Here is a 25,276-nt window from a genome sequence, read left to right as displayed (position 1 = left end):
AAGGAAATTTACTGTTGACTGAAGTTTTAATTCTCTGAAATAGACACATTTCCTACCTCCTGAAATAAATATCTGAGGACAGAGAGACACAAGAATGGAAGAATAAAGTATATAGACATGTGGAACCCTGAGAAATAAAGAACCCAGATCCTGATAAAACTCTCCTAACAGGTTTAGGGCATCCGAGGATGGAAGGAGCTTATGATCTCCATTCCAAGGTAGTTTAGAGGTGGCGGCAGTATCCACAGAAGAAATGGCATCAATTTGTGTGCTAGCAGATGATCTTAAGTCAAGTGTTAAAAAAAAGAAAAAAAAAAGACAGTGGAAGCGGTGGAGACCAAGAGAACTAACTGTAAGCAGCTGGTGTGTGTCAATCTCATGGAGAAACGAAAGGCTGGCGAGTGGACACTAGCTCATCTGAAAAATCCAGATGGAGACACACTGGAATTCATCAGGGAAAGAGTATAACACCTAGAGAACAGAGGAGAGCAAGACCGGATAACTGCCCACCCTAGGGGTGGCACAGAGCCAGGGGAGTCCTCCCACTGTGGGGAAACTGTGAGTAAGTGAGTCCCTGGGGACCCACACTTCTGCCATGAACTTTTGCATCCCTGGGCTCAGGAGATCTCCCCTGTGAGCTCCCCACCAGTGTCTCTAGGCTGACATGGAGAACCATGTGGAGTCTTGGCAGAGTCATACTCAGGCACATATGGAGTCCCAGGAGACTTGTATCCCCAGACACTCTGGCACCAGCGCCTGTAGCTCCTGTAGCAGCAGAGGCCAGACTTGCATGCCCCCAGTAAAGGGGCCAAATCTATGAGGCTGAGCAGTGAAACATTGCAGGCCTCATCTCAGCTGCACCTTGCAGGATAAGGCCTGCTGTCCATTACAGCCCCACCTGAGTTCCTGGGTCCGGAACGGCTCTGTACTTCTCTGGGATGGAGCTCCCAGTGGAAGAGGCCGGCTGCCATTTTTGCTGCTCTGCAACCCTCCCTCATTTTGCTCTTAGGCTTGGGAGGGGCAGGGATTAGGGACTAATGCAGATCCCCAACACAGTATAATTTCCTTACAGAAAAGTGGGTACTGTTTTCCATGTGGGTCCACACCCTTGCTACTCCTCACTGGGCAGGGCTTCCCATCCTAGGACCTCGGTAACCACCCCCCACTTGGATTCCTGGGCCAGTAGCAGCTCTGTACTTCCCTGGGACAGAGATCCCAGTGGGCAAGGCAGGTCACCATTTTTTGCTGCTCCACAGTCCTCACTCCTGTTGCCCTCAGGCTCAGGAGGGAATGCAGTGGTTGGAGACTGATGCAAACCCCCAGCACAGCACAGCAGCATTACAGAAAAACAGACTGCTTTCTAGGCAGGTCTCCACCTCTGCTAATCTTTACTGCCCAGTGCCTCTGGATTTGGGCCCCTAGCACAACCACCCTGTCAATGCCTAATACTTTAGTCAGTGGTGAGAAAACCCTAGAGACAATTTGCAACCTCTCTGTGACTGCAGCTGCCCTTGGACTGGGGAGGAACAAAGGGCCTGGTCACTATGCAGGAACTCCAGGACACCACAGCTGCCATATGGACAGGAGCCCAGTCTCTCTTTCCCATAAGCCCCCCACCTCTCACTCTTTACCAGCCAGGGCCCATGCTTGGGACCACGGAACAGCTACCCCATCTCCAGCTGAGCATTCCCACTGCTAGTGGCTTTGTGTTTCCTTAAGGAGGGGCTCCCACAGTCAACTAACAGCCACTCTGCCACTGCCATGGCAGTAGTTCTGCCCCTCCTGCCCTTGGACTGGAGAAGAAAGAAAGAGCCCAAAGGTTTTATTCACTCTTCCAGGAGGACACAGTTATCATATAGAGAAGTTCAGACTCTCCTACCTGTAATTCCTCAACCTCCTGCTCTTTACCCAGCTCAGGCCAGCAGTGCAGCCACCCCACTCTCTGGCTGGACATTCCCAGTAGCAGCAGTTTTGAGTTTCCCTGAGGTAGAGCACTCAGGGACAACCAAAAGCCCCTCTGCCACTGCTGCTGCAGTGGTGTTGCCCTTGCTGCCCTCAGACTGTGGTGGGAGCAAAGACCCTGAGTGCTTTAGCCACACTTCCAGTCAGCCACATCACCCACAAGCTTGGGCCTACAATGCAGCCACCACACCCCAGGCTGATTGTACTGATTAGTGGTGGCTCTGTATTTTTCTGGGTTGGGGCACCAAGAGAAAAGTGAAAGGCCATCTGCCACAGCCACAGCCAAGGTCCCTTCCCTTGCTGTGTGTAAGCTGGAGAAAGAACATAAAGCCTGAGCTTGCCCTGGAGCTACGGTGTATAGCCTGGGAGTGCCAAACTGAGATATACAGCCAGGAGTCAAGTGCAAAAGGAGCCCGCACTTTCAGAGCATTGAGAAGGGGCACAACAATCCTTAGGAAATAGAGGAGACTGACTAAGAGCCTACCTACTGGCCATTCCAGTTAAGTGCCATCCACTGGACCACAGTCCAAACTTTAATGTTAAAAATACTTTGCTAATATATTCATTTGTGAAACCAAGGACAAGAGCTCAGGTACAAATAAAGGTCATGCACAAAAACTTACTCCTCTGAAAACATCCAAATAAGCCAACTGACTGTACTCAAATTAGATAGTTGAAAGAATATCAGAAAACACAGATGAGAAAGAACCAGTGCAAGAACTCTGGCAACTCAGAAAACAAGTGTCTTTTTTTCCTCCAAACAACTGCACTAGTTCCCCACCAAGGATTCTTAACTCAGCTGAAATGGTTGAAATGAAAGAAATAGAATTCAGAATATGGGTAGGAATGAAAATCATTGAGAATCAGGGAAGAAGTCAAAATGCAAACCAAGGAAAGTAAGGATTGCAATAAAACAATACAGGAGCTGGTAGATGAAATGGCCATTATAAGAAAGAACCAAAACGATCTAACAGAGCTGAAAAGCACACTACAAGAATTTCATATTGTAATTGCATTAACAGCAGAATAGACCAAGCTAAGGAAAGAATCACAGAGTGTGAAGACTGGCTCTCTGAACTAAGATGGACAAAAATAATAATAATAAAAAAGAATGGATAAAACCCTTGAAACATACGGGATTATGTGAAGAGACTAGATCTACCCCTCACTGGCGTCACTGAGGGAAATGGGGGAAAGGCAGGCAACTTGAAAAACATATTTCAAGATACTGTCCATGAAAACTTCCCAACCTCACTAGAGAGGCCAACATTAAAATTTAAAAACTGCAGAGAACTGCAAGATACTATACAAGAAGACCATGCACAAGACAGATAATCATCAGATTCTCTTTCATTCTCTTTAAAATGAAAGAAAAAAATTCTAAAGGCAGATAGAAAGAAGGAGCAGGAAATCTACAAAGAGAATCCATCAGGCTAACAGTGTACCTTTCAGCAGAAACCCTATAAGCCAGAAGAGATTGGGGGCCTATACTCAGCATTCTTAAAGAAAAGAATTTCAATCCAAGAATGTCATATCCAATGAAACTAAGCTTCATAAGTAAAAAAGAAATAAAATCATTTTCAGACAAGCAAATTCTAAGGGAATTTATTACTACCAGGCCTGCCTTATAAGAGCTCCTGAAAGGAGTGCTAAATGTGAACACTACAAAAACACACTTAAATACACAGATCTCTCACACTATAAAGCAATGACATAAATAAGTCTACATAATAACCAGCTAACAATATGATGACAGGATCAAATTTGCACATATAAATATTAACATTGGATGTAAATGGGCTAAATGCCACAATTTAAAGGCACAGAGTGACAAGCTGCATAAAGAAGCAAGAACCAGGTTATGCGAGGCCCATCTCACATGCAATGACATCCACAGGCCCAAAGTAAAGGGTTGGAGAAAAGTCTACCAAGAAAACAGAAAACAGAAAAAAGCTGAATTTGTTATCCAAATTTCAGACAAAAGAGACTTTAAATCAACAAACATCACGAAAGACAAAGATAGGCTTTATATAATGGCAAAGGGTACAATTCAACAGGAAGATCTAAATATCCTAAATATATATTCATCCAGCACAGGAGCACCCAGATTCATAAAGCAAGTTCTTACAGACCTACAAAGAAACTTCGATTTCCATACAATAGTGGGACATTTCAATACCCCATGGACAGTAATAGATGATCAAGGTGACAAAGTAAAAAAGATATTTAGGACCTGAATTCAACACTTGAACAAATGGACATAATAGACATCTATAGAAGTCTCCACCCCAAAACAACAGAATATGCATGCTTCTCATCACCACATGGCACATACTCTAAAATTGACCACACAATTGGACATAAAAACAATCTGTAGGAAATCGAAGAAAACTAAAATCATACCAACCACACTTTTTGAACATGGTGTAATAAAAACAGAAATCAATACTAAGAAAAACATTCAAAACCACATAATTACATGAAAATTAAACAACTTGTTCCTGAATGATCTCTGGGTAAGTAATAAAATGAAGACAGAAATAAAATATTTCAAACTAATGAAAACAAAGATACAACATACCACAATCTCTGGCACACAACTAAAGCAGTGTTAAGAAAGAAGTTTATAGAGCTAAATGCCCACATCTAAAATGTCAGAAATATATCAAATGAACAATCTAGCATCATGTCTACAGGAACTGGAGAAACAAGAGCAAACCAAACTCAAAGCCAGTAGAAGACAAGAAATAACCAAAATCAGAGCTGAACTGAAGGAAATTGAGATGCAAAAGACCATATAAAAGATAAATGAATTTAGGAATTAGTTATTTTAGTTATTTGAAAGACTTAATTAGATAGATGGATGAATAGCTAGACAAATAAAAAAAGAGAAGATCCAACTAAACACAATCAGAAATGACTGACTGAATGAAGAAGGACATTACCACTGATCCCACAGAAATACAAAGGAACCCTCAGAGACTATGAACACCTCTGTGTACACGAGCTAGAAACCCAAGAGTAAATGGATAAATTCCTGGAACCATTCAACCTCCCAAGTTTGTGTTAAGAAGGAATTGAATCCCTAAACAGACAAATAATGAGTTCTGGAATTGAATCAGTAAAAAAAGAGCCTACCAACCAGGGAAAGCCCAGGACCAGATGGATTCACAGTCAAATTCTACCAGATGTATAAAGAAGAATTGGTACCATCCCTACTGAAAATATTCCAAAAAATTGAGGAAGAGGCATTCCTCCCTAACTCACTCTATGAGGTCAAAATCATCCTGATACCAAAACCTGGCAGATCACAACAACAACAAAAAAGAAAACTTCAGGCCAATATCTTTGATGAACACAGATGCAAAAATTTTCAACAAAATACTGGCAAACCAGCAGCACATCAAAAAGCTAATCCACCACAATCAAGTAGGCTTTATGCCTGGGACGCAAGGTTGGTTCAATATAGACAAATCAACAGAAGTGATTCACCACAGAAACAGAACTAAAAACAAAAACTACATGATCATCTCAATAGATGCAGAAAAGGATTTCAATAAAATTCCACTTACTTTCATGTTAAAAACCCTTAACAAACTAAGCACTGAAGGAACATACTTTAAAATAATAAAAGCCATCTAGGACAAATGCACAGCCAACATCATACTGAATGGGCAAAAGCTGGAGGCATTCCCCTTGAAAAGGGAAACAAGATAATGATGTCCTCTCTTATCATTCCCACTCATCATAGTAATGGAAGTCCTGGCCAGAGCAATAAAGCAATAGAAAGAAATAAAACCCATCCAATTAGGAAGAGAGGATGTAAAACTACCCTTGTTTGCAGATGATATGATTCTACACCTAGAAAACCCCATAGTCTCTGTCCAAAACTCCTTGATCTAATAAACAACTTCAGCAAAGTTTCAGGATACCAAATCAATGTACAAAAATCAATGATAGCATTCCTATGTACCAAAAACATTTAAGCTGAGGGCCAAATCAAGAATGTAATCCCATTTACAATAGTTACACAAAAAAGTACCTAGGAATACAACTGACCAGGGTGGTGAAAAATCTCTACAATGAGAACTTAAAATATTGCTCAGTGAAATCAAAGACTACAGAAACAAATTGAAAAATATTCCATTCTTGTAGATAGAAGGAATCAGTATCATTAAAATGGCCATACTGCCCAAAGCAAAGTACAGATTCAATGCCATTCTTATTAAACTACTAAAGATATTATTCACAAAACCAGAAAAATATATTCTAAAATTCATATCAAACCAAAAATGAGCTTGAATAGCTAAGACAATCCAAAGTAAAAAGAAAAACCTGAAGATATCACATTTCTTGACTTCAAACTATACTATAATGCTACAGTAACCAAAACAACATTGTCCTGGTACAAAAACAGACACATAGACCAATGGAACAGAATAGAGATCCCAAAAATAATGCAGCATACTTATACCCATCTGATATATAACAAAGTAAATAAAAACAAACAATGGAGAATGGACTCCCTATTCAGCAAATGAAGCTGGGATAACCGGCTATACATATGTAGAAAAATGAAACTGGACCCCTTCCTTACACCATGTACAAAAATGAACTCAAGATGGATTGAAGACTTTAATGTCAAACTTAAAACTATAAAAACACTGGAAAATAACCTAGGAAATATCATTCTGAACATAAGCCCTGGCAAAAATTTCACAACAAAGATGCCAAAAACAATTTTACCAATAGCAAAAATTGACAAGTGTGACTTAATTAAACTAAAAGAGCTTCTGCATAGCAAAAAAAACCATATAAACAGAGTAAACAGGCCACCTACAGAATGGGAGAAAATGCTTACAAACTATGCATCTGACAAAGGTCTAATATCCAGAATCTATAAGGAATTTACAAATCAACAAGCAAAAAGCAAACCACCCCATTAAAAAGTGGGCAAAAGATATGAACACACACTTTTCAGAAGAAGACATACATATGGTGAACAAGCATATGAAAAAAATGCTCATCATCACCAATCATGAGAGCAATGCAAATCGAAACCATTATGAGACACCATCTCACACCAATCAGAATTGCTATTAAAAGTAAAAACAAAGCAAAACAAAACAAAAAACAAAAAGCGTGCTGGCGAGGTTGAGGAGAGAACAGAACAAAGCAGTTTGGCGATTTCTCAAGGAACTCAAAGCAAAATGAGCATTTGACCCAGCAATCCCATTTTTTAGGTATATATTCAAAGATAAATAAATTGTTGTACCATAAAGATACATGCACGTGTATCATTAGTATCATACTATTCACAGTAGTAAAGACATGAAATCAATCAACCTAAATGCCCAACAATGGTCAACTAAATAAAGAAAATGTGGCACATATATGCCATGGAATAACTATGCAGCCATAAAAAAGAATGAGATCATGTCCTCTGCAGCATCATGGATGCAACTAGAAGCCATTATCCTAAGTGAACTAACATAGGAACAGAAAACCAAATACTGCATGTTCTCACTTTGAAGCTGAAGGTAAATGTTGAGTACATAGGGACACAAAGATGGGAACAACATACATTGGGGGCTGCTTGAGGGTGGACAGATGGAGGAGAGTGAGGATAAAAAAAAACTACCTATAAGGTACTATGTTTATTACCTGAGTGGCAAAACAATCTGTGCAATCAAATCCTGTGACACACAATTTACCTGTATAAAAAACTGCACATGTATCCATGAGCCTAAATTAAAAACTTTAAAGAAAGAAACGTGTTGGAAATTACTTAGAATCATTTGAATTACTCACCTGAGCATGCCATAAACCTTTTGAATTAAAATAATAATATGTCTTCAGTTACAAGACACAACATATGTTAAGATATAACATTTAATTTATTTTATTTTTTGAGATGGAGTTTCGCTCTTGTTGCCCAGGCTGGAGTGCAGTGCCGTGATCTCAAATCACTGCAACATGCATCTCCCAGGTTTAAGTGATTCTCCTCCCTCAGCCTGTTGAGTAGCTGGGATTAGAGGTGTGCGCCACCACGCCCAGTTAATTTTTTGTATTTTTAATAGAGATGGGGTTTCATCATGTTGGCCAGGCTGATCTCAAACTCCCAACCTCAGGTGATCCACCCGCCTCGGCCTCCCAAAGTGTAGGGATTACAGGTATGAGCCACCATGCCCAGCCAAGATATAACATTTATTTACTAAAGTTTTATGAGTTACAATAGCAAGGACATGGAATCAACCTAAATACTCATCAATGGTGAATTAGATAAATATAAAAGGGTACATACACACCATAGAATACTATGAAGCCCTAAAAAAGAATAAAATCATGTCCTTTGCAGTAACATAGATACAGCTGGAGGCCATTATTCTAAACAAATTCAGGAACATAAAACCAAACACTGAATGTTCTCACTTCTAAATGGTAACTAAATATTGGGTACTCATGGACATAAAAATTGACACTGAAGATTAATAGACAGAAATTGGGTGGGTTAGGAAGTGAAGAAGCAGGAGTTGAGAACCTAATTATTGGGTACTATATTCACTATCTGGTTGACAAGGTCATTCATATCCCAAAACTCAGCATCATGCAATACACTTATGTAACAAATGTGAACATGTAATGCCTGAATCTAAATAAAAGATGAAAATGTAAAATAAGACACTAAAAAAAGAAAAGGTAGTGGAATACTTCCTGTGTTTAACTGTGATTGCAGAATTATCTTAAAAAAATAAAATCCAAACCCCAAAATTTTGGGGTCAAGAACATTAACCTACTGGAAAAATATAGTTATATTAATTATGTATTGGTGAAATATTTTTTCACATCATTACTTTGTTGTCTAAGAAAACTAGTAGCATATATCTAGCTATTTAGCAGCACAACAGCCAAACAACGACCTAAGAAAAGTGAATTCTTCTTCCATCATTTCAAATAAAATAAAATCTTATTTGTAGTCCCTATAATATGAGAATTGCAGAAAAGTTGCCTATGACCTTGTTTACCTTATGACCCTGGATACATATAGTCTTCTACTAAGGTCCCTCAGAGACATTCGTGTTGCACATGCATAATCTAAATGATCTCACATAAATGTACTGGACACTAAAATAAAAAAAAAATAAAAAAAGAAAGAAAAAGAGAGTAATCTTCAGGAACGTTGTCTTATTTTAGGCAGAAATGTATCTGCACCGTCCCACCGTCTTCAGGTAGCCAACAAAATCCAAATGATATGGAATTGTTAGTAAATTATCATACGTAAATTCTGCTAAACAATTCACCTTAAACACATAATGGACTGTAACTCTAACCACTTCAAAAGAACAAATGAAAAAGCATTGACGGGAACAAAATACAACCTGAAAATGTAATACTGACAAAGTTTAAGTAAACACAGATGCCTAGAGGTATCTGCATGATCTCCAGGATTAGATAACCTAACAAAGCTGGCAAGTCATGTAACTTTGATTACACTCAGCTATTACACGTTTTTAGTGATTATATGAATCATAAATAGTACCAACATGTAGTAGACAATATGTAGTTGCCAATATTTCATTCTAATCCTATGGTATGATCCTGCAACTAAACATTTATTAAAAATGTCCACATCTTTCCACATTTTTCTATGTAAGCCCATAGATTTCATTTTTTTTTTTTTAACATAGAAACTTGATATCTATGGTCACCTGGTAAAATCTGAGCCATAATTATCAATAATATTTTTGGGGGTAGAACATAGATACAACTGTGAATGAAATATAAACCAAAATATCTATAGTAAAGTTAAATTGTTTATTCAATTAATTACTCATATTCATCTATTTTAGGCATGGCCATTGAAATACTCTATAAGCTTCTTTGCAAGTGCTTCATTTATCTTAGAGATCTTCTGTCTTTTTCCTCCCTCCACTGCCCTTGCTCTGGGCAGGTATCTCTATTTCTTTCTGACCAGCCCTTTTTCATCATTCAAAATCTATTCTGGAAGCAGAAAAAAACCACTTTAAATAGGACTCTTTCAAGTTTCTATTTTCTTCCCTTACCAAAACAAAAATTTTTACAACATACCATGATAGTGAATGAACTTTTACTTTATATTGCCTAAGAAATTACTGCCATGTAAAGTCATTTTTTTAGTAATATACCCATTTAGTAAAGTAACTTGAGGATTTTTGTACGTGTATCTTTGTATTTGAAGTAAATTTCTCAATATGGGATTCAGATGTCTTGTATAAGAATCATCTGTGTACTTTTCTCAAATGCTGATGTTTATGATCGGGACAGGTCCTTCTTTGGGGAAGGAGTAGAGAAATCTGGAAGTTTAAGATGACGCTCAGATGATCATTGTATGTACTACTATTTGAGGACTGATCAACTTATAGTACTTCTTCTCATATCTACTTTTAAGTTGTTTCTTAAAAAATGACTAGAAATTCAAAAGGTTAAAAATGCCATGCTCTTTCAGGCAATCATCTGGCATAGGGTATTATAATAAATGAGATAACAAATCCAGAGTGGTTAACAAAGTCCGCAAGGTCATAGAGCTTAAAAAGGGTTGAGCCAGAATTTAGCCCCAATTCCATCTAACTTGGAAGCATATTTCATCCCAGAGGTTTGGGCCATAAATTAATTTTAGGGCCTAAGAACTCTTGGCCCTTCAGAGTCATTTACAAAATTTTTTTAGTTGAAGGATTTGTACCAAATAATTATGCCTGATGCTGTGGAATTTGAACTAAAATCTAGTCTAGAGAGGTTATGACTTGATGGAGAGCTGACGCAGACTCAAATTTCCATGGTCCTTGTACTCATATTTAGTGCCTCTTTAAAATTGATCTTTTACAGTCAAAAATATAGTTATTTCTTATGTATTCATAACTATTTTCCGTTGGAAAAATCCATGTTCTGGGTCTGGTACCACTGTGTCATTAGGAATTATTATCAAAATATATTTATAGGTATAATAGAAGAAACAAAACCTACATGTATAAAGAGAAAAGCAGGCAACCAGAAGTCATCTTTCGTCCTTACCTTTACAATCACTGTGACAGTAGCAATACCAGGAGGCATTGTCCCATAAATATCAAAGGCCTCTACCAGAAAAGTGATACTTGCTTCTTGGTCTGGAAATGCCTCATAATCTAAACTCCTTAAAAGGGATAGTTCTCCTGTAAATGGATGTAGTGCAAAAAAATGCTTCACTTCTGGGCTTCTTATCCGGTAAGACACATTTGCTCCAAGGTCGACATCTTTGGCCTGTAATAAGCAAAAGAATGGTTTTATTAGTGATGTTACCAAAATAAAGAAATGCAGGAAGGATGGAAGTCATGTGTCAGTGCCTAGGACAGCATGAATTTAATGAGGACAAAAAGACACGTTTTAAAAGAGAAATACATTATTTAATAATTTACCAGAGAGAGGGAAGGAGGGATGGAGGAGAGAAAGACGGAGGGAGGGAGGAAAAGAGGGAGGCAGTGAGAGGGAGAATCAGAGAAAGAGAGAGAGAGAGAGACAGAGAGAGAGAAATACTCCCATAAGATTTTGTCATTGTCGATGTTATTACTTTATCTATTTAACTTGAAAAATCACTAAATGAATTATATCCCAGTAAAAAAAAAAAAAGTCTTAAATGATTACTTCTTATTTTCTGCTGATTTAATAATCATGAACAAATATATTAAATAAAAATAAACACTGAGTGATTTCCATAAACATAATGGATGGCTAAAGTACTATAAGAAAACTAAGAAAATGTAAGTAGTAATTCTTTTTCACAGTGATCTTATAATACATTTCTAGAGATCACTCTACTATACTTCCCTTCATTTAACTAGCATTTCAGTAGTAGTTACACACAGGTGCTGTAGAGAGCACCAAAATGAATCAAGACACAATTATTTCCCTACAGGTTATGGTCTCAGAGAAGAAATGAGACACAAATACTAAAATAGGAAGGAAAAAATGTGACATGAAATCTAAAAGATGTTCTAAATTGGGAACGATGTCCTTTAGCTGAAAGGATGGGTTTTCATGGGAGTCTTGTAGAATGGCTATTTCACTCAGTACAGACTAGCAAATGCACCTCAGGTACAGAAAACCAAATGGAGCAAGAATGAAAATGGGGAAGATTCAGAGTATGTTTTAATGTGCATACTTTAATGCAAAATATCCTATGTGAACCTCAACCTTAGTCTCCTCCAATCAATTATTGACTTAACAATCAGAAAGATGCTATTAAAGCATACATTTTATTATGTGCTTTTTCCTGCTTAAAATCCTCTGGTTTTTAATTCAATTTTCAATCAACGCCACTATCCTTAACATGGTAAGAGTCACTACATTTTCTAGACTTTTAGCCCCTCACCCCTCACACTTTCCCGTCTTCCATGATTTTGACCAGACTTTTTTTCCTCCACTACTTTAAACAATCTTTCTTCCATTTCCTCTTGAATATCTCTTACTTGTCCCTCAGTTCACCATTTAGAAATAAGTTTCTCTTTGTTTTAAGATTAGGTTAGGAGCTCCACCTCTGTTACCTAGGCCCTTTGTACTGAGGACGTACGTTTTAACTACTAATTTTCTTGACTGATTGCTAAACTAGCCTGAAAACTCCAAGAAAGCAGCAGATTTGTTTTGTTCACCATTGTATCCCCAAAGTCTGTGGATCCCCTAGGACAGCATGAATTTAACGACACTGGCAGGAGACTTTGCATACTGTACATACTGAAGACATGTTTGTTAAATAAATATATTAACTAATTAATTATTTGATAGATGAATGGTGGAATAGATGAAGGAATGATGGTTCTCTCCCTGGTCAGTATTTGCCTTATTTAGACTTGTTAATGTTTATTGCTGAGTTCAATTATGGAAGGGATACAGAATCTGGAAAACTGTGCTAAGAACATTCAAGTTGTGGACTACAGGTGGAAAATTGGCTACCTTTATTTTTTTCCCCCCAAAACATACCTCATAGACCAACTGAGTCAGTATTAAATGAGGTGGCTGCTTAAAAATGCAGATTTATGGATCAGCCTAACCTACTGAATCAAAATGTTCAGGACTTTTTGTAATTTATAGTTGAAAACTTAAAAAAGAGGCTTGATACAGAGATGTTATTAAAAAGGAGAGTTAGATTACTAGAAGATGCCTTTTGTGTATTGAATGTGAAAAAAATACAGAATAATGGGTAACGATATCTGTAAAATAGAGGGGGAACCAATATGTAACTCTGTGTTTTTCCTGTGTATACACATTTATGTTATATATGTACAACCCACACAAATGAATATATATATATACACACACATACACACACACACATTTTTTTTGACATTTGTGTGAACACAAAGACAAATGTGAAATAAATTTAATGCTGAGTATTCTGGAGGCACAATGTGGGAGATTATTAACTTTTGTTTCATAAACTATTGTATTGTCAACTGTTGGGATAAACAGAATATTACTTTTGTAAATTAAAAAATCTATTAAAAAGTATTTTTAAAATTTCTTACAAAGAGACCTTTCTGTCTTTAATTTTTGGGGTATCTTTAAAGTAGGGTTGCCACACTAAATACAATATGCAATTGTCCGGAGCTGCGCGCCGCGGCCATAGCGAATAATAACTGACGATTAAAAACGCCTGAGCTCTATTCATTTCCACCCCATGCCTCCTCCCTAGATTTACCTTTTTCCCTGATCTGCTGTTTCATATGCCAGCACAAGATGGCGCTCTTCCTGCTTCTTCTTCACCCATTTTTCCCGCGCCCGCGAAAATTGTTACTTTGTAGCGCAGGCGCCATCCCGCGCCCGGGAAAATTTCCAACTGACAGCGCAGGCGCAACATGACGTTGGACCAGAGAAACCAATACCTACCTGGCCACGCCCTCCGCAATGAGATCATCTCCGCCTCTGGTCCAACCCCTTCCCCTCCAAGTGTATATAAGGCATTGCATTACCGCCATTAAACGAGACTTGATCAGAGCACTGTCTTGTCTCCATTTCTGGTGTCTCTTGTTCCCCAAATTCCCACTCCCTCCTCCAGGGCCTGCTTCGACGATCCCGCGGGCCGGGATATGCAATATTGAAGAAATAATAAAAAATTATTCATTGTTTATCTGAAATTAAAATCCAGCTTGGTGTGTTGTATTTTTACTTGCTAATTTTGGCAAACAAACCCTAATAGCAAACCTCCTAATGTAGAATTAATGTAATAAATACTTTTTGCACACACCTCTATTTGAAGGATGGTGGTCCCAGCTGGCAGATTCTCCTCAACAAGGACAGTGTACGTTGAATTGGTGAACACAGGACTATTATCATCAATGTCCAAAACCTTGATGGCAAGGGTTACAGTTGAATGACGAGGGTGTACTGCTCCATCTGTTGCCACAACAACAAGTTCATAGTAGTCCCTGACTTCTCTGTTAAGCTTCACTGCTGTGTAAATGCTCCCATTGGATGTGATACGAAAAAGATTATTAAAGTTACCCAAACTGTAGTGCACTTGACCATTTATTCCAGCATCGGGGTCTGTTGCCTATTAAATAAAATGAAAAGCAAGAAAATTCACATAAGTTTTGATGGGCTACTGTAAATGAAGGTAATACTTAACAAATTATGGCATTTTTCTGACCAAATATTATTTGGTTAAGGAGGAAATGACAATGACTATACAATGCAAAATATAAAACATGAAAAATATTATATTTAATATTCTTAATTTAAAATTAACAAAACAAAAACTTATAATGTAATTAGCAACAATAATACTATATTATGACAGAAAACTCATATTATAAAAGTACTGAATCTTTATGTCTTATGATTTTAATAGGTTTTGAATTCTAAAGTGAAAAAAATTTTGTTTTTAATTCATTTAACATAATCTACTGAGTGACAATTTAAGATTACATAGGTTTTTGCTCACTTTACATATTCATTTTATGTTTATATATGTTTAGTAATAATATTGTTATGCATTGTTTGTTTATAATAGATAACATTTTACTATGTTATGCCATTATTATTTATGTAATAATTTTATTATAATAAACATTAATCATATTTATCATAAATAATATTTATAAGTATAACCTGACTTAATCCTCATGATGTTATGAGTAAATATCATTAATCTCATTTTACGAATGAGAATACTGTGACTTATGAAAGGTTACACAAGAAACAAATATCTCAGTGTCCCATTTCTTAACACAATACTTCATATATAAAAGTACTTAACAAATGCTTGTTGAATTAATGAATGTTAGATGAAATGAAACAGATTTGAAACTAAATCTGTTCCAAAAGCCAAATAGGAGTAAAACTACAGTAACTGTAATGTACCTGCAAGGGACTCTTCTTCAACATTAGAAAACACATCTCTGCATAAGTGAGAATGTTTGATACCATAATATACCCATATTTACTGAAAATTTGAAGTCATGTAAAATCACTTTGCATCAAATAAAATGAGAAAATATTGAGTAAATATTCATCTAATGAAATGTAATAAGAAAGAATCTTAGCTAAAACTCAATTGTGATACTAATTATGAATCTCGCTATCAGCTACTGTATATTTTGCTTTGAAAAGTTCCATGTAAAAGAAACTGAAATAAATCTTAGAAACTGTAAAATGTTACATAATTATGCCCCAAACTGTCAACAGGAAAGGAAGGAAAACAAAACACTTGGCTGCCTTATGAGCCAGGGACACAAAAATCGCTCCAGGTCCACAAAGCGTGGAATGCAATACGATGTGTTTTAAGAGCACATATGCAGTTGTATATTCAGTTTTACAGGCACTGGTAAAGCATGCAGAATGGGGATGCTGAATGTTTGTGCCTTCTTTGAAACAAGAATGTCTAAGATGTGAAAATCATGTTTACAGTGGTGCTCCTGTATGTCATAATGCCAAGCATTTCAGCAGGATTTGTCTCTTTGACTCATGAAAACACAACTGCCCCTGGGAGTTTAATATCTCTGAGGTTTAGCTCTGAGAAAAGATAGAAGAATTGCAGAAATACCTGAAGAGAAAAAATGCTGTGACAGAATTGAATAGTTTCTGTTGATATAGCTTCTTTTACTTTTATACTTTGCCTAGAATTTGTCTTATGAATTATTGACAAACCAGTCAAGCTGATCATTTTAGTGAAAACAACAAACACTGTCTTCTCCCATTTTCACCAAAAAAAAGAGGGTGAACTCTTTTTTCTATTTACTTGAAATTACTCATCAAGTAAATAGAAAAAATTGTAGGCCAATAACAAAATATAAATCTGTCTTGTTTCATAACAATAATACCCTTAAAATCTCAGTCACTTTTTCTGTCTATGGAATATCTTAAGATCGAAAACTTTAATCATTTATGCAATTGGAAATTTAAATGACTCTTGTTCAAGTTGTTTTGACTGACTCATATGATTGAGTATCTATTATGGTAGAATGACTCAGTTTGACTGATGTGGCTGTATGTGTGTCTGTGTGTTTTATACATGTCCAGCTGTTTATATATCCACTAGGAAACATATCTAAATTAGTTTTGCTTTCGCTCCCATAGCAAATTATCACAAATTGAGCAGCTGACACAAAACAAGTTCATTATTTTAAAGCTTTATAGGTCAGAAATTCAAGATGGTCTCACCAGGGTTATGTTTCTTTCTGGAGACTCTAAGGAGAAACAACGTCCTTGCTCATTCAGGTTGTTGACAGAATTCGGTTGCTAGAGTTTGTAGAACTGGGATCCCCACTTCCTTGATGGTTGTCATGTGACGACCAATCCCGGTTTCTAGAGGTCCCCATATTCCTTGGCTCATGACACATTTCCTCCATTTTTAAAGCCAGCAATGGTGGTCAAGCCCCTCTCACATTCTTTGAATCCCTCCTTCCATCTTTTTCCATTTTATCTTTCTGACCTACTCTTCAGGTATCCTCCTCCACTTTTAAGGGCATGTAAGATTACATTACGCTCCCTTGGACAATCCAGGAAAGAATCCCCATCTCAGCATCTTTAACCTTGATATATGTGTTTACACACATGTGCAAGTGTGTGTATACTGCCATATATAAATATATAGCAATCTACATTTTATGATGATTTTATGATGGGATTTCTTTTTTTTTTTTTGAAACAGGTCTTGCTCTGTCACCCATGCTGGGGTGCAGTGGTGTGATCTAGTCTCACCTGAACCTTTACCTCCCAGGCTCAAGTGATCCTCCCACCTCAGCCTCCTGAGTAGCTGGCACTACAAGCACATGTCCACATGCCTGGCTAATTTTTTGTATTTTTATTAGAGACGGGGTTTCCCCTTGTTGCCCAGGTCAGTCTTGAACTTCTGGGCTCAAGCTATCCTCCCACTTTGGCTTCCCAAAGTGCTGGGATTACAGGTGTGAGCCATCTCACCCAGCGTGAGAGAGGTTTTTAGAGAAAATATCCAAGCAGATATTCATTAAGCAGACTGACAGTAAATGCTAAATGGGGCATCCTCATCAATAGAGTTTCATAATTTTAAATAATCAGTTTAAATTGGTAAAATTATGATATGTCAAGTACACACACACTTGGACTGAATCTATGACCACTTAATTCACTGAAGTCATAGCTACCATGACAAGAAGTATATTTGCTTATGGAATAAAATACTATAATATCCCCCAGAAAACTACTCTAAAAATTGTAAGGTGACTGAGACACACATCTAATGGAAACAAAGGGAATAGAATATAAAATGCAGAGCTATTTCCTTATCTATTCCTATGTCCCCATTAAATCAAGGAGCATAAATAAGGGAATGTAAGTTAAGCAACATGAGCTGGCTGAGCAAGGCAGTTTTACTTATTTACTATTCTAGATGAACATGTAGCTGTTAAACAAGATAACCAAACATAGAACCCCTCATTATCAGCAGTACTGTCAAGAACTTTGCATTGATGTTTAATATCTAGTCAAGCAGTTCAGTGTATGATGCTATAATGAAAAGATATATCTTCCTAGAAATCAATTAAAAGTTAATTAAATTTGTTAATAAGAAAAATAACACATCTCTTTTCCCCTTGTACTACATCAAAGCAATAAACAGTAATAGCTGCAACTTTATAATCATCTGTCCATGGTTAACACATTTTTGTAATATACACGTTACTATGGGGCCTGATTTGTGGCTACTAACTTGTGAATGCATATTGCTGGTAAATTGGCTGATAGCCTGTAGTCAAATAAAGACCTCACTGGACAGAACTTTGAATAATTTCCAGAAACACCAGTCACAAACCTTATTGATTAATACCAAAGTTAGAGTATATGAAAGAAAACCACACAATTACTTAAGAAAAAAATTCAGACAATGTTCAAGGGAATTTATTGAACAAAGATTTTTTGTATAATTTTTGAGAACCAATTTTATACCATGCCACTTGAAAAGGGAGCCGGGAAATATATTTCTTAAACACTAAATTCATTCCCCACCCCTTTTTTTCTCATTATCTTTTTAGAATGGTATGTTAACAATTCTTTCCATCTATAAAAGTGAAAGTTCATTACTGGGATTGCTACCCTGGGGGTTACCAGTACTATAGAGAAGACCTAAAAGCATGCCTGTATGGGTGGAATATATTGGGATAAAACCTCAAAGTAGAGGTTGATGTTTGCACTCCTTCCATTGAGAAGTCCCTGGGTAGATTACTTGTGTAATTTACAATGACTCATTTCCATTTAAAATATGTCAAATATCCATTTAGATTAATTATTTAGATAGAAAGTTATATGACAAAAATCAGCCCCAACAAAATAACTTGAGGAGAAAACCAAAATGTTATAGCTATTATAAAGGTGTAAACTACCGTGTAGCACCTAATTGGCCCCGTGTGAAGCTGAGAGAGTGCTTTGCTCTACCTTTTGTTTGTCCTTTACAGTAATTTAAGAGGTCATGTACATCTTTCTCACTTTGAAGTGGGAACCATCAAAGCTGTTGATCAGGGAGGTTGGGCAGTGCATCCTTCATGACATTACTAGTGAAAATACATTTTTAAAATCATTATCGATTAACTTCAAAAAGATACACGATAGTTGTCTTTTTTTCTTTTAAGAAGCTGAGTTATTTCAAGGGCTGTGATTATTAGTGTAAAGGAGACAAGCAATTGAAAGACTCAAAATACAGGTAAATTTTTTCACTCTGCACACAAATGCCTCATAATCATTATTGAACAATGGCAAGTAGACTTACTGACTAGAAGGTAACTTGCATAACTTGAGTTAAAATCACTAAAAAATAACCAGAATGAATAGCTTTTCATTAAATATTGGAACTTTCAAATACTAGTCCCTAGAAATCTAGAAAACACACAATTAACACAATTTTTCAAGGGATCAACTATTACTCTAAGATACACGATAAGCTACATTTTATCCTAGCATTCAAGGCTCTACCTGGTCTTGTTCTAACCTATCTTTATGCACTTATGTCCCTCAACTAACTCCCTGACACAAACTCTATGTTTTAGTCAAAGGAATATACTTATGGTGTCAATCAGCTACCAAGAAACTCTCAAGTGTCAGTGGTTTGTTACCACTGATGTTCCCTTCTCACCTCTACAGCACCCATTGTGAATTCCAAATCCAGCTTTACTCTGTCTGTTTTTACTTAGAAGACAGGCTAAAGGAGCAGCCTCTATTGGAATACGAAGCTCATGTGGTGCAGGAATTTGAAAAGACATGAGATAGTCAAGCTGCAGCTTTTAATGTTTCTGCTTGGAGGTCATCACATCACCTATACGTCTGCTTCATCAGTCAAGGCAAACCACATGACAAGTCCGATGTCAAGGGGTGCAGAAATAGCATTCCTTCACATAATGGGACAGTGATAAATCAGAAACACTTTTACAATGTACTACCCTGGTTTTCCTTGAAATGACCATGCTCTCCCTCACCTTCCCTGATAGAGTTTTTTGTTTGTTTCTATTTTCCCCCAATCCAACTTAAATCTTCAAAACCTAGCTTCAGTTCTACTTCATCTGGGAAATCTCTTCTTTCCATCCAGCCTTCTGATCCCTTTTGCACATAGCAAAACTCGATTTTTATTGCTATTTATGTATGTTATGCAATTAAATAATTGGCCTAAAAATCTGTAGTGTATCCATGTATTACATAATAGGAGACACTATTAGAGAAAAGAATCTGTAAATTGTTTTGTGGAGTGTACAATGTATGAGAAATGGAAAATCAGAGCAGGGATGGAAATATGGCAGAGAAGTAAAAAAAAAAAAAAAAGATAGCAAGTAAATAAAAATAAATGATATTCCTGTAGTTGGGTGTTATTTAATGCAAATGAACTGAAGGCATCAAATTAAATAAGATCGTTTAAGCTGTTACAACACAGCTTGCAGACCGCTTACTAGGTAAGCATTAGGAAGAAACTTTGCACTAAAAATCTTTACATATTCAGTTCTCATGTTAATGGTAAACACTTGAAGATTATTACTTCGATGCTTCAGGAAAAGAGTTGTCATGTTCATGTTCATACAGCAAACAAAGAAAGTAATGTTGTTTCATGTTCATTAAATGTATTTACATAGTAAGGCTGTCTTTTCCCTTTTTCAAATATTCCTTACAATGCTGAAAACCTGGGAGGACTCATTCCATATTTCCCCACCATTGCTTTGTATTTGATAATTCTGCACTATAGGTTTAGTGTGTATATACCTCTTTATGTGATGCTAAAAACATCATATATTAAATTATATTTAGTTTTCCAACGTCTTCTTACTTCTACTTCTCCAGCTTCTTCAGTCTCATCTTTTTCTCTGTGGGTAAACATATTCTAAGCACCAAATCTAAATTTAAGTGCATTTTGCCATACTAAAAATGCTATTTCATGTCTGCTTTATCTAGTCATAAAATCCTCCCCTTATTTCCAAAACTGATTATTCTTCAGCCCAAGTATCACTTCTCTCAAAAGCATCTGAGTAAACAAAATGCCTCATCTTCATGCTCCTGAAGCTCACTGTTTCTTCACCACATGCCCTATTGCTTTTTTTCTGCAATTTTTTAACAGCCCACATGAAATTAAGAATTCCTAAGGCCAAGATGGCTTATTTATCTCATACAATGCCTGTTTTATTTTTCCTTCTGCATTGATATAGGTTAGATATGCAATAATTTCTGCCAAAATTTCTTCTGAAGCTATTTCTATTTTTCAATTACATAGCGTTCCCACCCCAACCACTCAAACACATGAAGAAAGAAAAATTGCCAATTAGCATTTATAGTTTTGTCTTAAAAGAAGGTACGTTTTCTGTTTATTAGATAAAATGTAAGAAAATAAGACACATTTTGTTCTTTAAATAAAAATTAAGTGATCACATGATTACTTACTAAACTTTGTCCTTTTGTTACATCTTATCACTTTCTTGTTTTTAATTTTGTCACTGTATTAGTCAGTATTCACACTGCTATAAATAACTTCCCAGAGACTAGGGGATTTATAAATGGAAGAGGTTTAATTGACTCACAGTTTCACATGGCTGGGGAGGTCTCAGGAAACTTAGAATCATGGTGGAAGGTGAAGGGGAAGCAGGCACTTCTTCACATGGTGACAGAAGAGAAAAGAGTGAAGAAGAAACTCCCAATCACTTATAAAACCATCAGATCTAGTAAGGACTCACTCACTGTCATAAGAAAAGCATGGGGGAAGCCTCCCCCATTATCCAATCACACCCCTCCCTGGACATGTGGGGATTATAGATCCCTCCCTCAACACATGGGGATTACAAATCGAGATATTTGGGTTGGAACACAGAGCCAAACCGTATCAGTCACCTACAATTCTTTAAGGACATCTATTTGTAGGTCAGTTTTAAAACAAGTGCAATATATATACTTACTTTGTATAATTAAATATATTAGTTTAACTTTCAACAGTCTATTCTAGCATTGCTCAACTCCTTTTTTATCATCAACCCCCATCAAAAAAGGATTTTTAGATTTCTTTCTAATAGAACCCTTATAAATTTTTACTTCCACAGATATATTTATGTATATATATTACCCATGCTTTATACATAACAAAAGTGAGGTTTTTTTGTCTCCCAAAACCTGATAGTATACATTGGGAACAATCTACCGCCATTGAAAATGCATGCTCTAGCCAAAAGAGAGTCCTCTGTAACTTCCTTATATACCATAAACATTTTCACATAAGCATTGTTTCTTTCAGCACTCATTACAGTGGCATCACTTTCTAAAATATTTGCCCATATTACTATATGGGGCAACGTCAGGTTATCTCTGAACTTGTACTCAATACTCATCACTTCTTAAGTAATGAAGTAAGGGAAAAATACCACCTCCATGAATTGCATTTTATTTGATAATCTGCTTAGCCCATTCTTCCTATTTATTTGATTGTGCTTATATTTTCTGTCAAGTTATAACACAGAGTATTGTGGTTTGTTTTCTTAAATACCTATTTTAAATAGTCTGCTCTATGCTTATTGAATATGTGACATTTTGCTTATCAGATGTTTTTATGATCCTATACACTAATTTCAAGTTTTAATTTTCTTTTTTCTAGTATTCTGTTGGGTTCAATATAAACATGCCCATGCATTTCTTTGAAGAGTCAAGAGTAATCTACACTTTAAGCATTGTCCTTCTGTCTGTCACAGGGCTTTTTGTTATATTACATTGTCTCACAAATCATTTTTTGTATCATTTCTAGAAAACAAAATCATAACTAGAAACTGAAAAGAATGTGACAGCCAGATTGGATTCTCTGTGAAATTCTATACAATTAAATTTTCTGGATAACATTCAAGTAAAGGATGAACAGATTTGTAAGTAAAACAAGAGCAATAAAAGTGCCTCTGGCTAATATAATAACTATTTAATGAGAGAAAAAGATCTCTTAATTTCCCAATACTATCAATCATTTCATTTGCTGAATATAAGCTCAAGTTTTTCCCAAACAGTAATCATAAAATTAAAGGGGATTTTCTCTATTTTACACATATTGTCACAATTTTACCTACCTTGATAACATCACCGGGATAGAGCCAGATAACGGTTCCAGTTTTATGTTATCATCAGTCATTCCTTGAGCTAGTATAATAATTTTCAGCCGTTTCCTTACCTTAATCTGAGATGACTCCAATAGGTTCATTTAAACATGTATGTTATATCCCACACAATAATAATGGGAGACTTTAACAACCCACCGTCAACAATAGACAAATCAATGAGACAGAAAGTTAACAAGGATATCCAGGAATTTAACTCAGCTCTGCACCAAGCTGACCTAATAGACATCTACAGAACTCTCCACCCCAAATAAACAGAATATACATTCTTTTCAGCACCACATCGCACTTATTCCAAAATTGACCACATAGTTGGAAGTAAAGAACTCCTCGGCAAATGTGAAAGGACAGAAATTATAACAAACTGTCCCTCAGACCACAGTGCAATCTAACTAGAACTCAGGATTAAGAAATTCACTCAAAACCACTCAACTACATGAAAACTGAACAACCAACTCCTGAATGACTACTGGGTACATAACGAAATGAAGGCAGAAATAAAGATGTTCTTTGAAAACAATGAGAACAAAGACACAAAATACCAGAATCTCTGGGACACATTTAAAGCAGTGTGTAGAGGGAAATTTATAGCACCAAATACCCACCAGAGAAAGCAGGCAAGATCTAAAACTGACACCCTAACATCACAGTTAAAAGTAATACAGATGCAAGAGCAAACACATTCAAAAGCTAGCAGAAGGCAAAAAATAACTAAGATCAGAGCAAAACTGAAGGAGATAGAGACACAAAAAAACCCTTCAAAAAAATAAATGAATCCAGGAGCTGGTTTTTTGAAATGAGCAACAAAATTGATAGATGGCTAGCAAGACTAATAAAGAAGAAAAGAGAGAAGAACAAAATAGACGCAATAAAAAATGATAAAGGGGATAGCACCACCGACCCCACAGAAATACAAACTACCATCAGAGAATACTATAAACACCTCTACGCAAATCAACTAGAAAATTTAGAAGAAATGGATCAATTCCTGGACACATACACTGTCCCAATACTAAACCAGGAAGAAATTGAATCCCTGAATAGACCAATAACGGGCTCTGAAATTGAGGCAATAATTAATAGACTACCAACCAAAAAGAGTCCAGAACCAGACGGATTCACAGCTGAATTCTACCAGAGGTACAAGGAGGAGCTGGTACCATTCCTTTTGAAACTATTCCAATCAATAGAAAAAGAGGGAATCCTCCCTAACTCATTTTATGAGACCAACATCATCCTGATACCAAAGCCCGGAAGAGACACAACAAAAAAAAGAGAATTTTAGACCAATATCCCTGATGAACATTGATGCAAAAATCCTCAATAAAATACTGGCAAACCGAATCCAGCAGCAGATCAAAAAGCTTATCTACCATGATTAAGTGGGCTTCATCCCTGGGATGCAAGGCTGGTTCAACATATGCAAATCAATAAACATAATCCAGCATATAAAGAGAACCAAAGACAAAAACCACATGATTATCTCAATATTATTGGTGCAGAAAAGGCCTTTGACAAAATTCAACAGCCCTTCATGCTAAAAAGTCTCAAAAAATTCGGTACTGATGGGCAATCAGGCAGAAGAAAGAAATAAACGGTATTCAATTAGGAAAAGAGGAAGTCAAATTGTCCCTCTTTGCAGATGATATAATTATATATTTAGAAAACCCCATCGTCTCAGTCCAAAATCTCCTTAAGCTGCTAAGCAACTTAAGCAAAAGTTGGAAGCATTCCCCTTGAAAGCCGGCACAAGACAAGGATGCCTTCTCTCACCAGTCCTATTCAACATAGTGTTGGAAGTTCTGGACAGGGCAATCAGGCAGGAGAAAGAAATAAAGGGTATTCAATCAGGAAAAGAGGAAGTCAAATTGGCCCTGTTTGCAGATGACATGATTGTATGACGTGATTGTAACCCCATCATCTCAGCCCAAAATCTCCTTAAGCTGATAAGCAACTTCAGCAAAGTCTCAGGATACAAAATCAATGTGCAAAAACCACTAGTATTCTTATACACCAATAACAGACAAACAGAGAGCCAAATCATGAGTGAATTCCCATTACAATTGCTTTAAATAGAATAAAATACCTAGGAATCCAACTTACAAGGGATGTGAAGAACTTCTTCAGGGAGAACTACAAACCACTGCTCAATGAAATAAAAGAGGACACAAACAAATGGAAGAACATTCCATGCTCATGGATAGGAAGAATCAATATCGTGA

The 25,276-nt window shown here is 36.6% G+C and overlaps 1 protein-coding gene across 1 annotated transcript in view; it reads right to left on the bottom strand.

Annotated features, from left to right (window-relative positions):
- The window catches only part of PCDH15 (protocadherin-related 15), a gene marked incomplete at its 5' end in the record, with an annotated part of 518,346 nt that overhangs the window by 193,386 nt on the left and 299,684 nt on the right, over positions 1-25,276 (bottom strand). The window contains 2 exons of the mRNA XM_011971273.1: positions 11,011-11,235; positions 14,213-14,518. Coding sequence (XP_011826663.1) covers positions 11,011-11,235; positions 14,213-14,518 — 531 coding nt within the window. The remainder of the gene's footprint in view (positions 1-11,010; positions 11,236-14,212; positions 14,519-25,276) is intronic.

Source organism: Mandrillus leucophaeus, unplaced genomic scaffold (assembly GCF_000951045.1).
Source record: "Mandrillus leucophaeus isolate KB7577 unplaced genomic scaffold, Mleu.le_1.0 Scaffold999, whole genome shotgun sequence".
In the NCBI taxonomy this organism is placed as follows: domain Eukaryota; kingdom Metazoa; phylum Chordata; class Mammalia; order Primates; family Cercopithecidae; genus Mandrillus; species Mandrillus leucophaeus.
The sequence above is the reverse complement of the archived record's forward strand: the minus strand, read 5'-3'. Positions and strand labels throughout refer to the sequence as shown.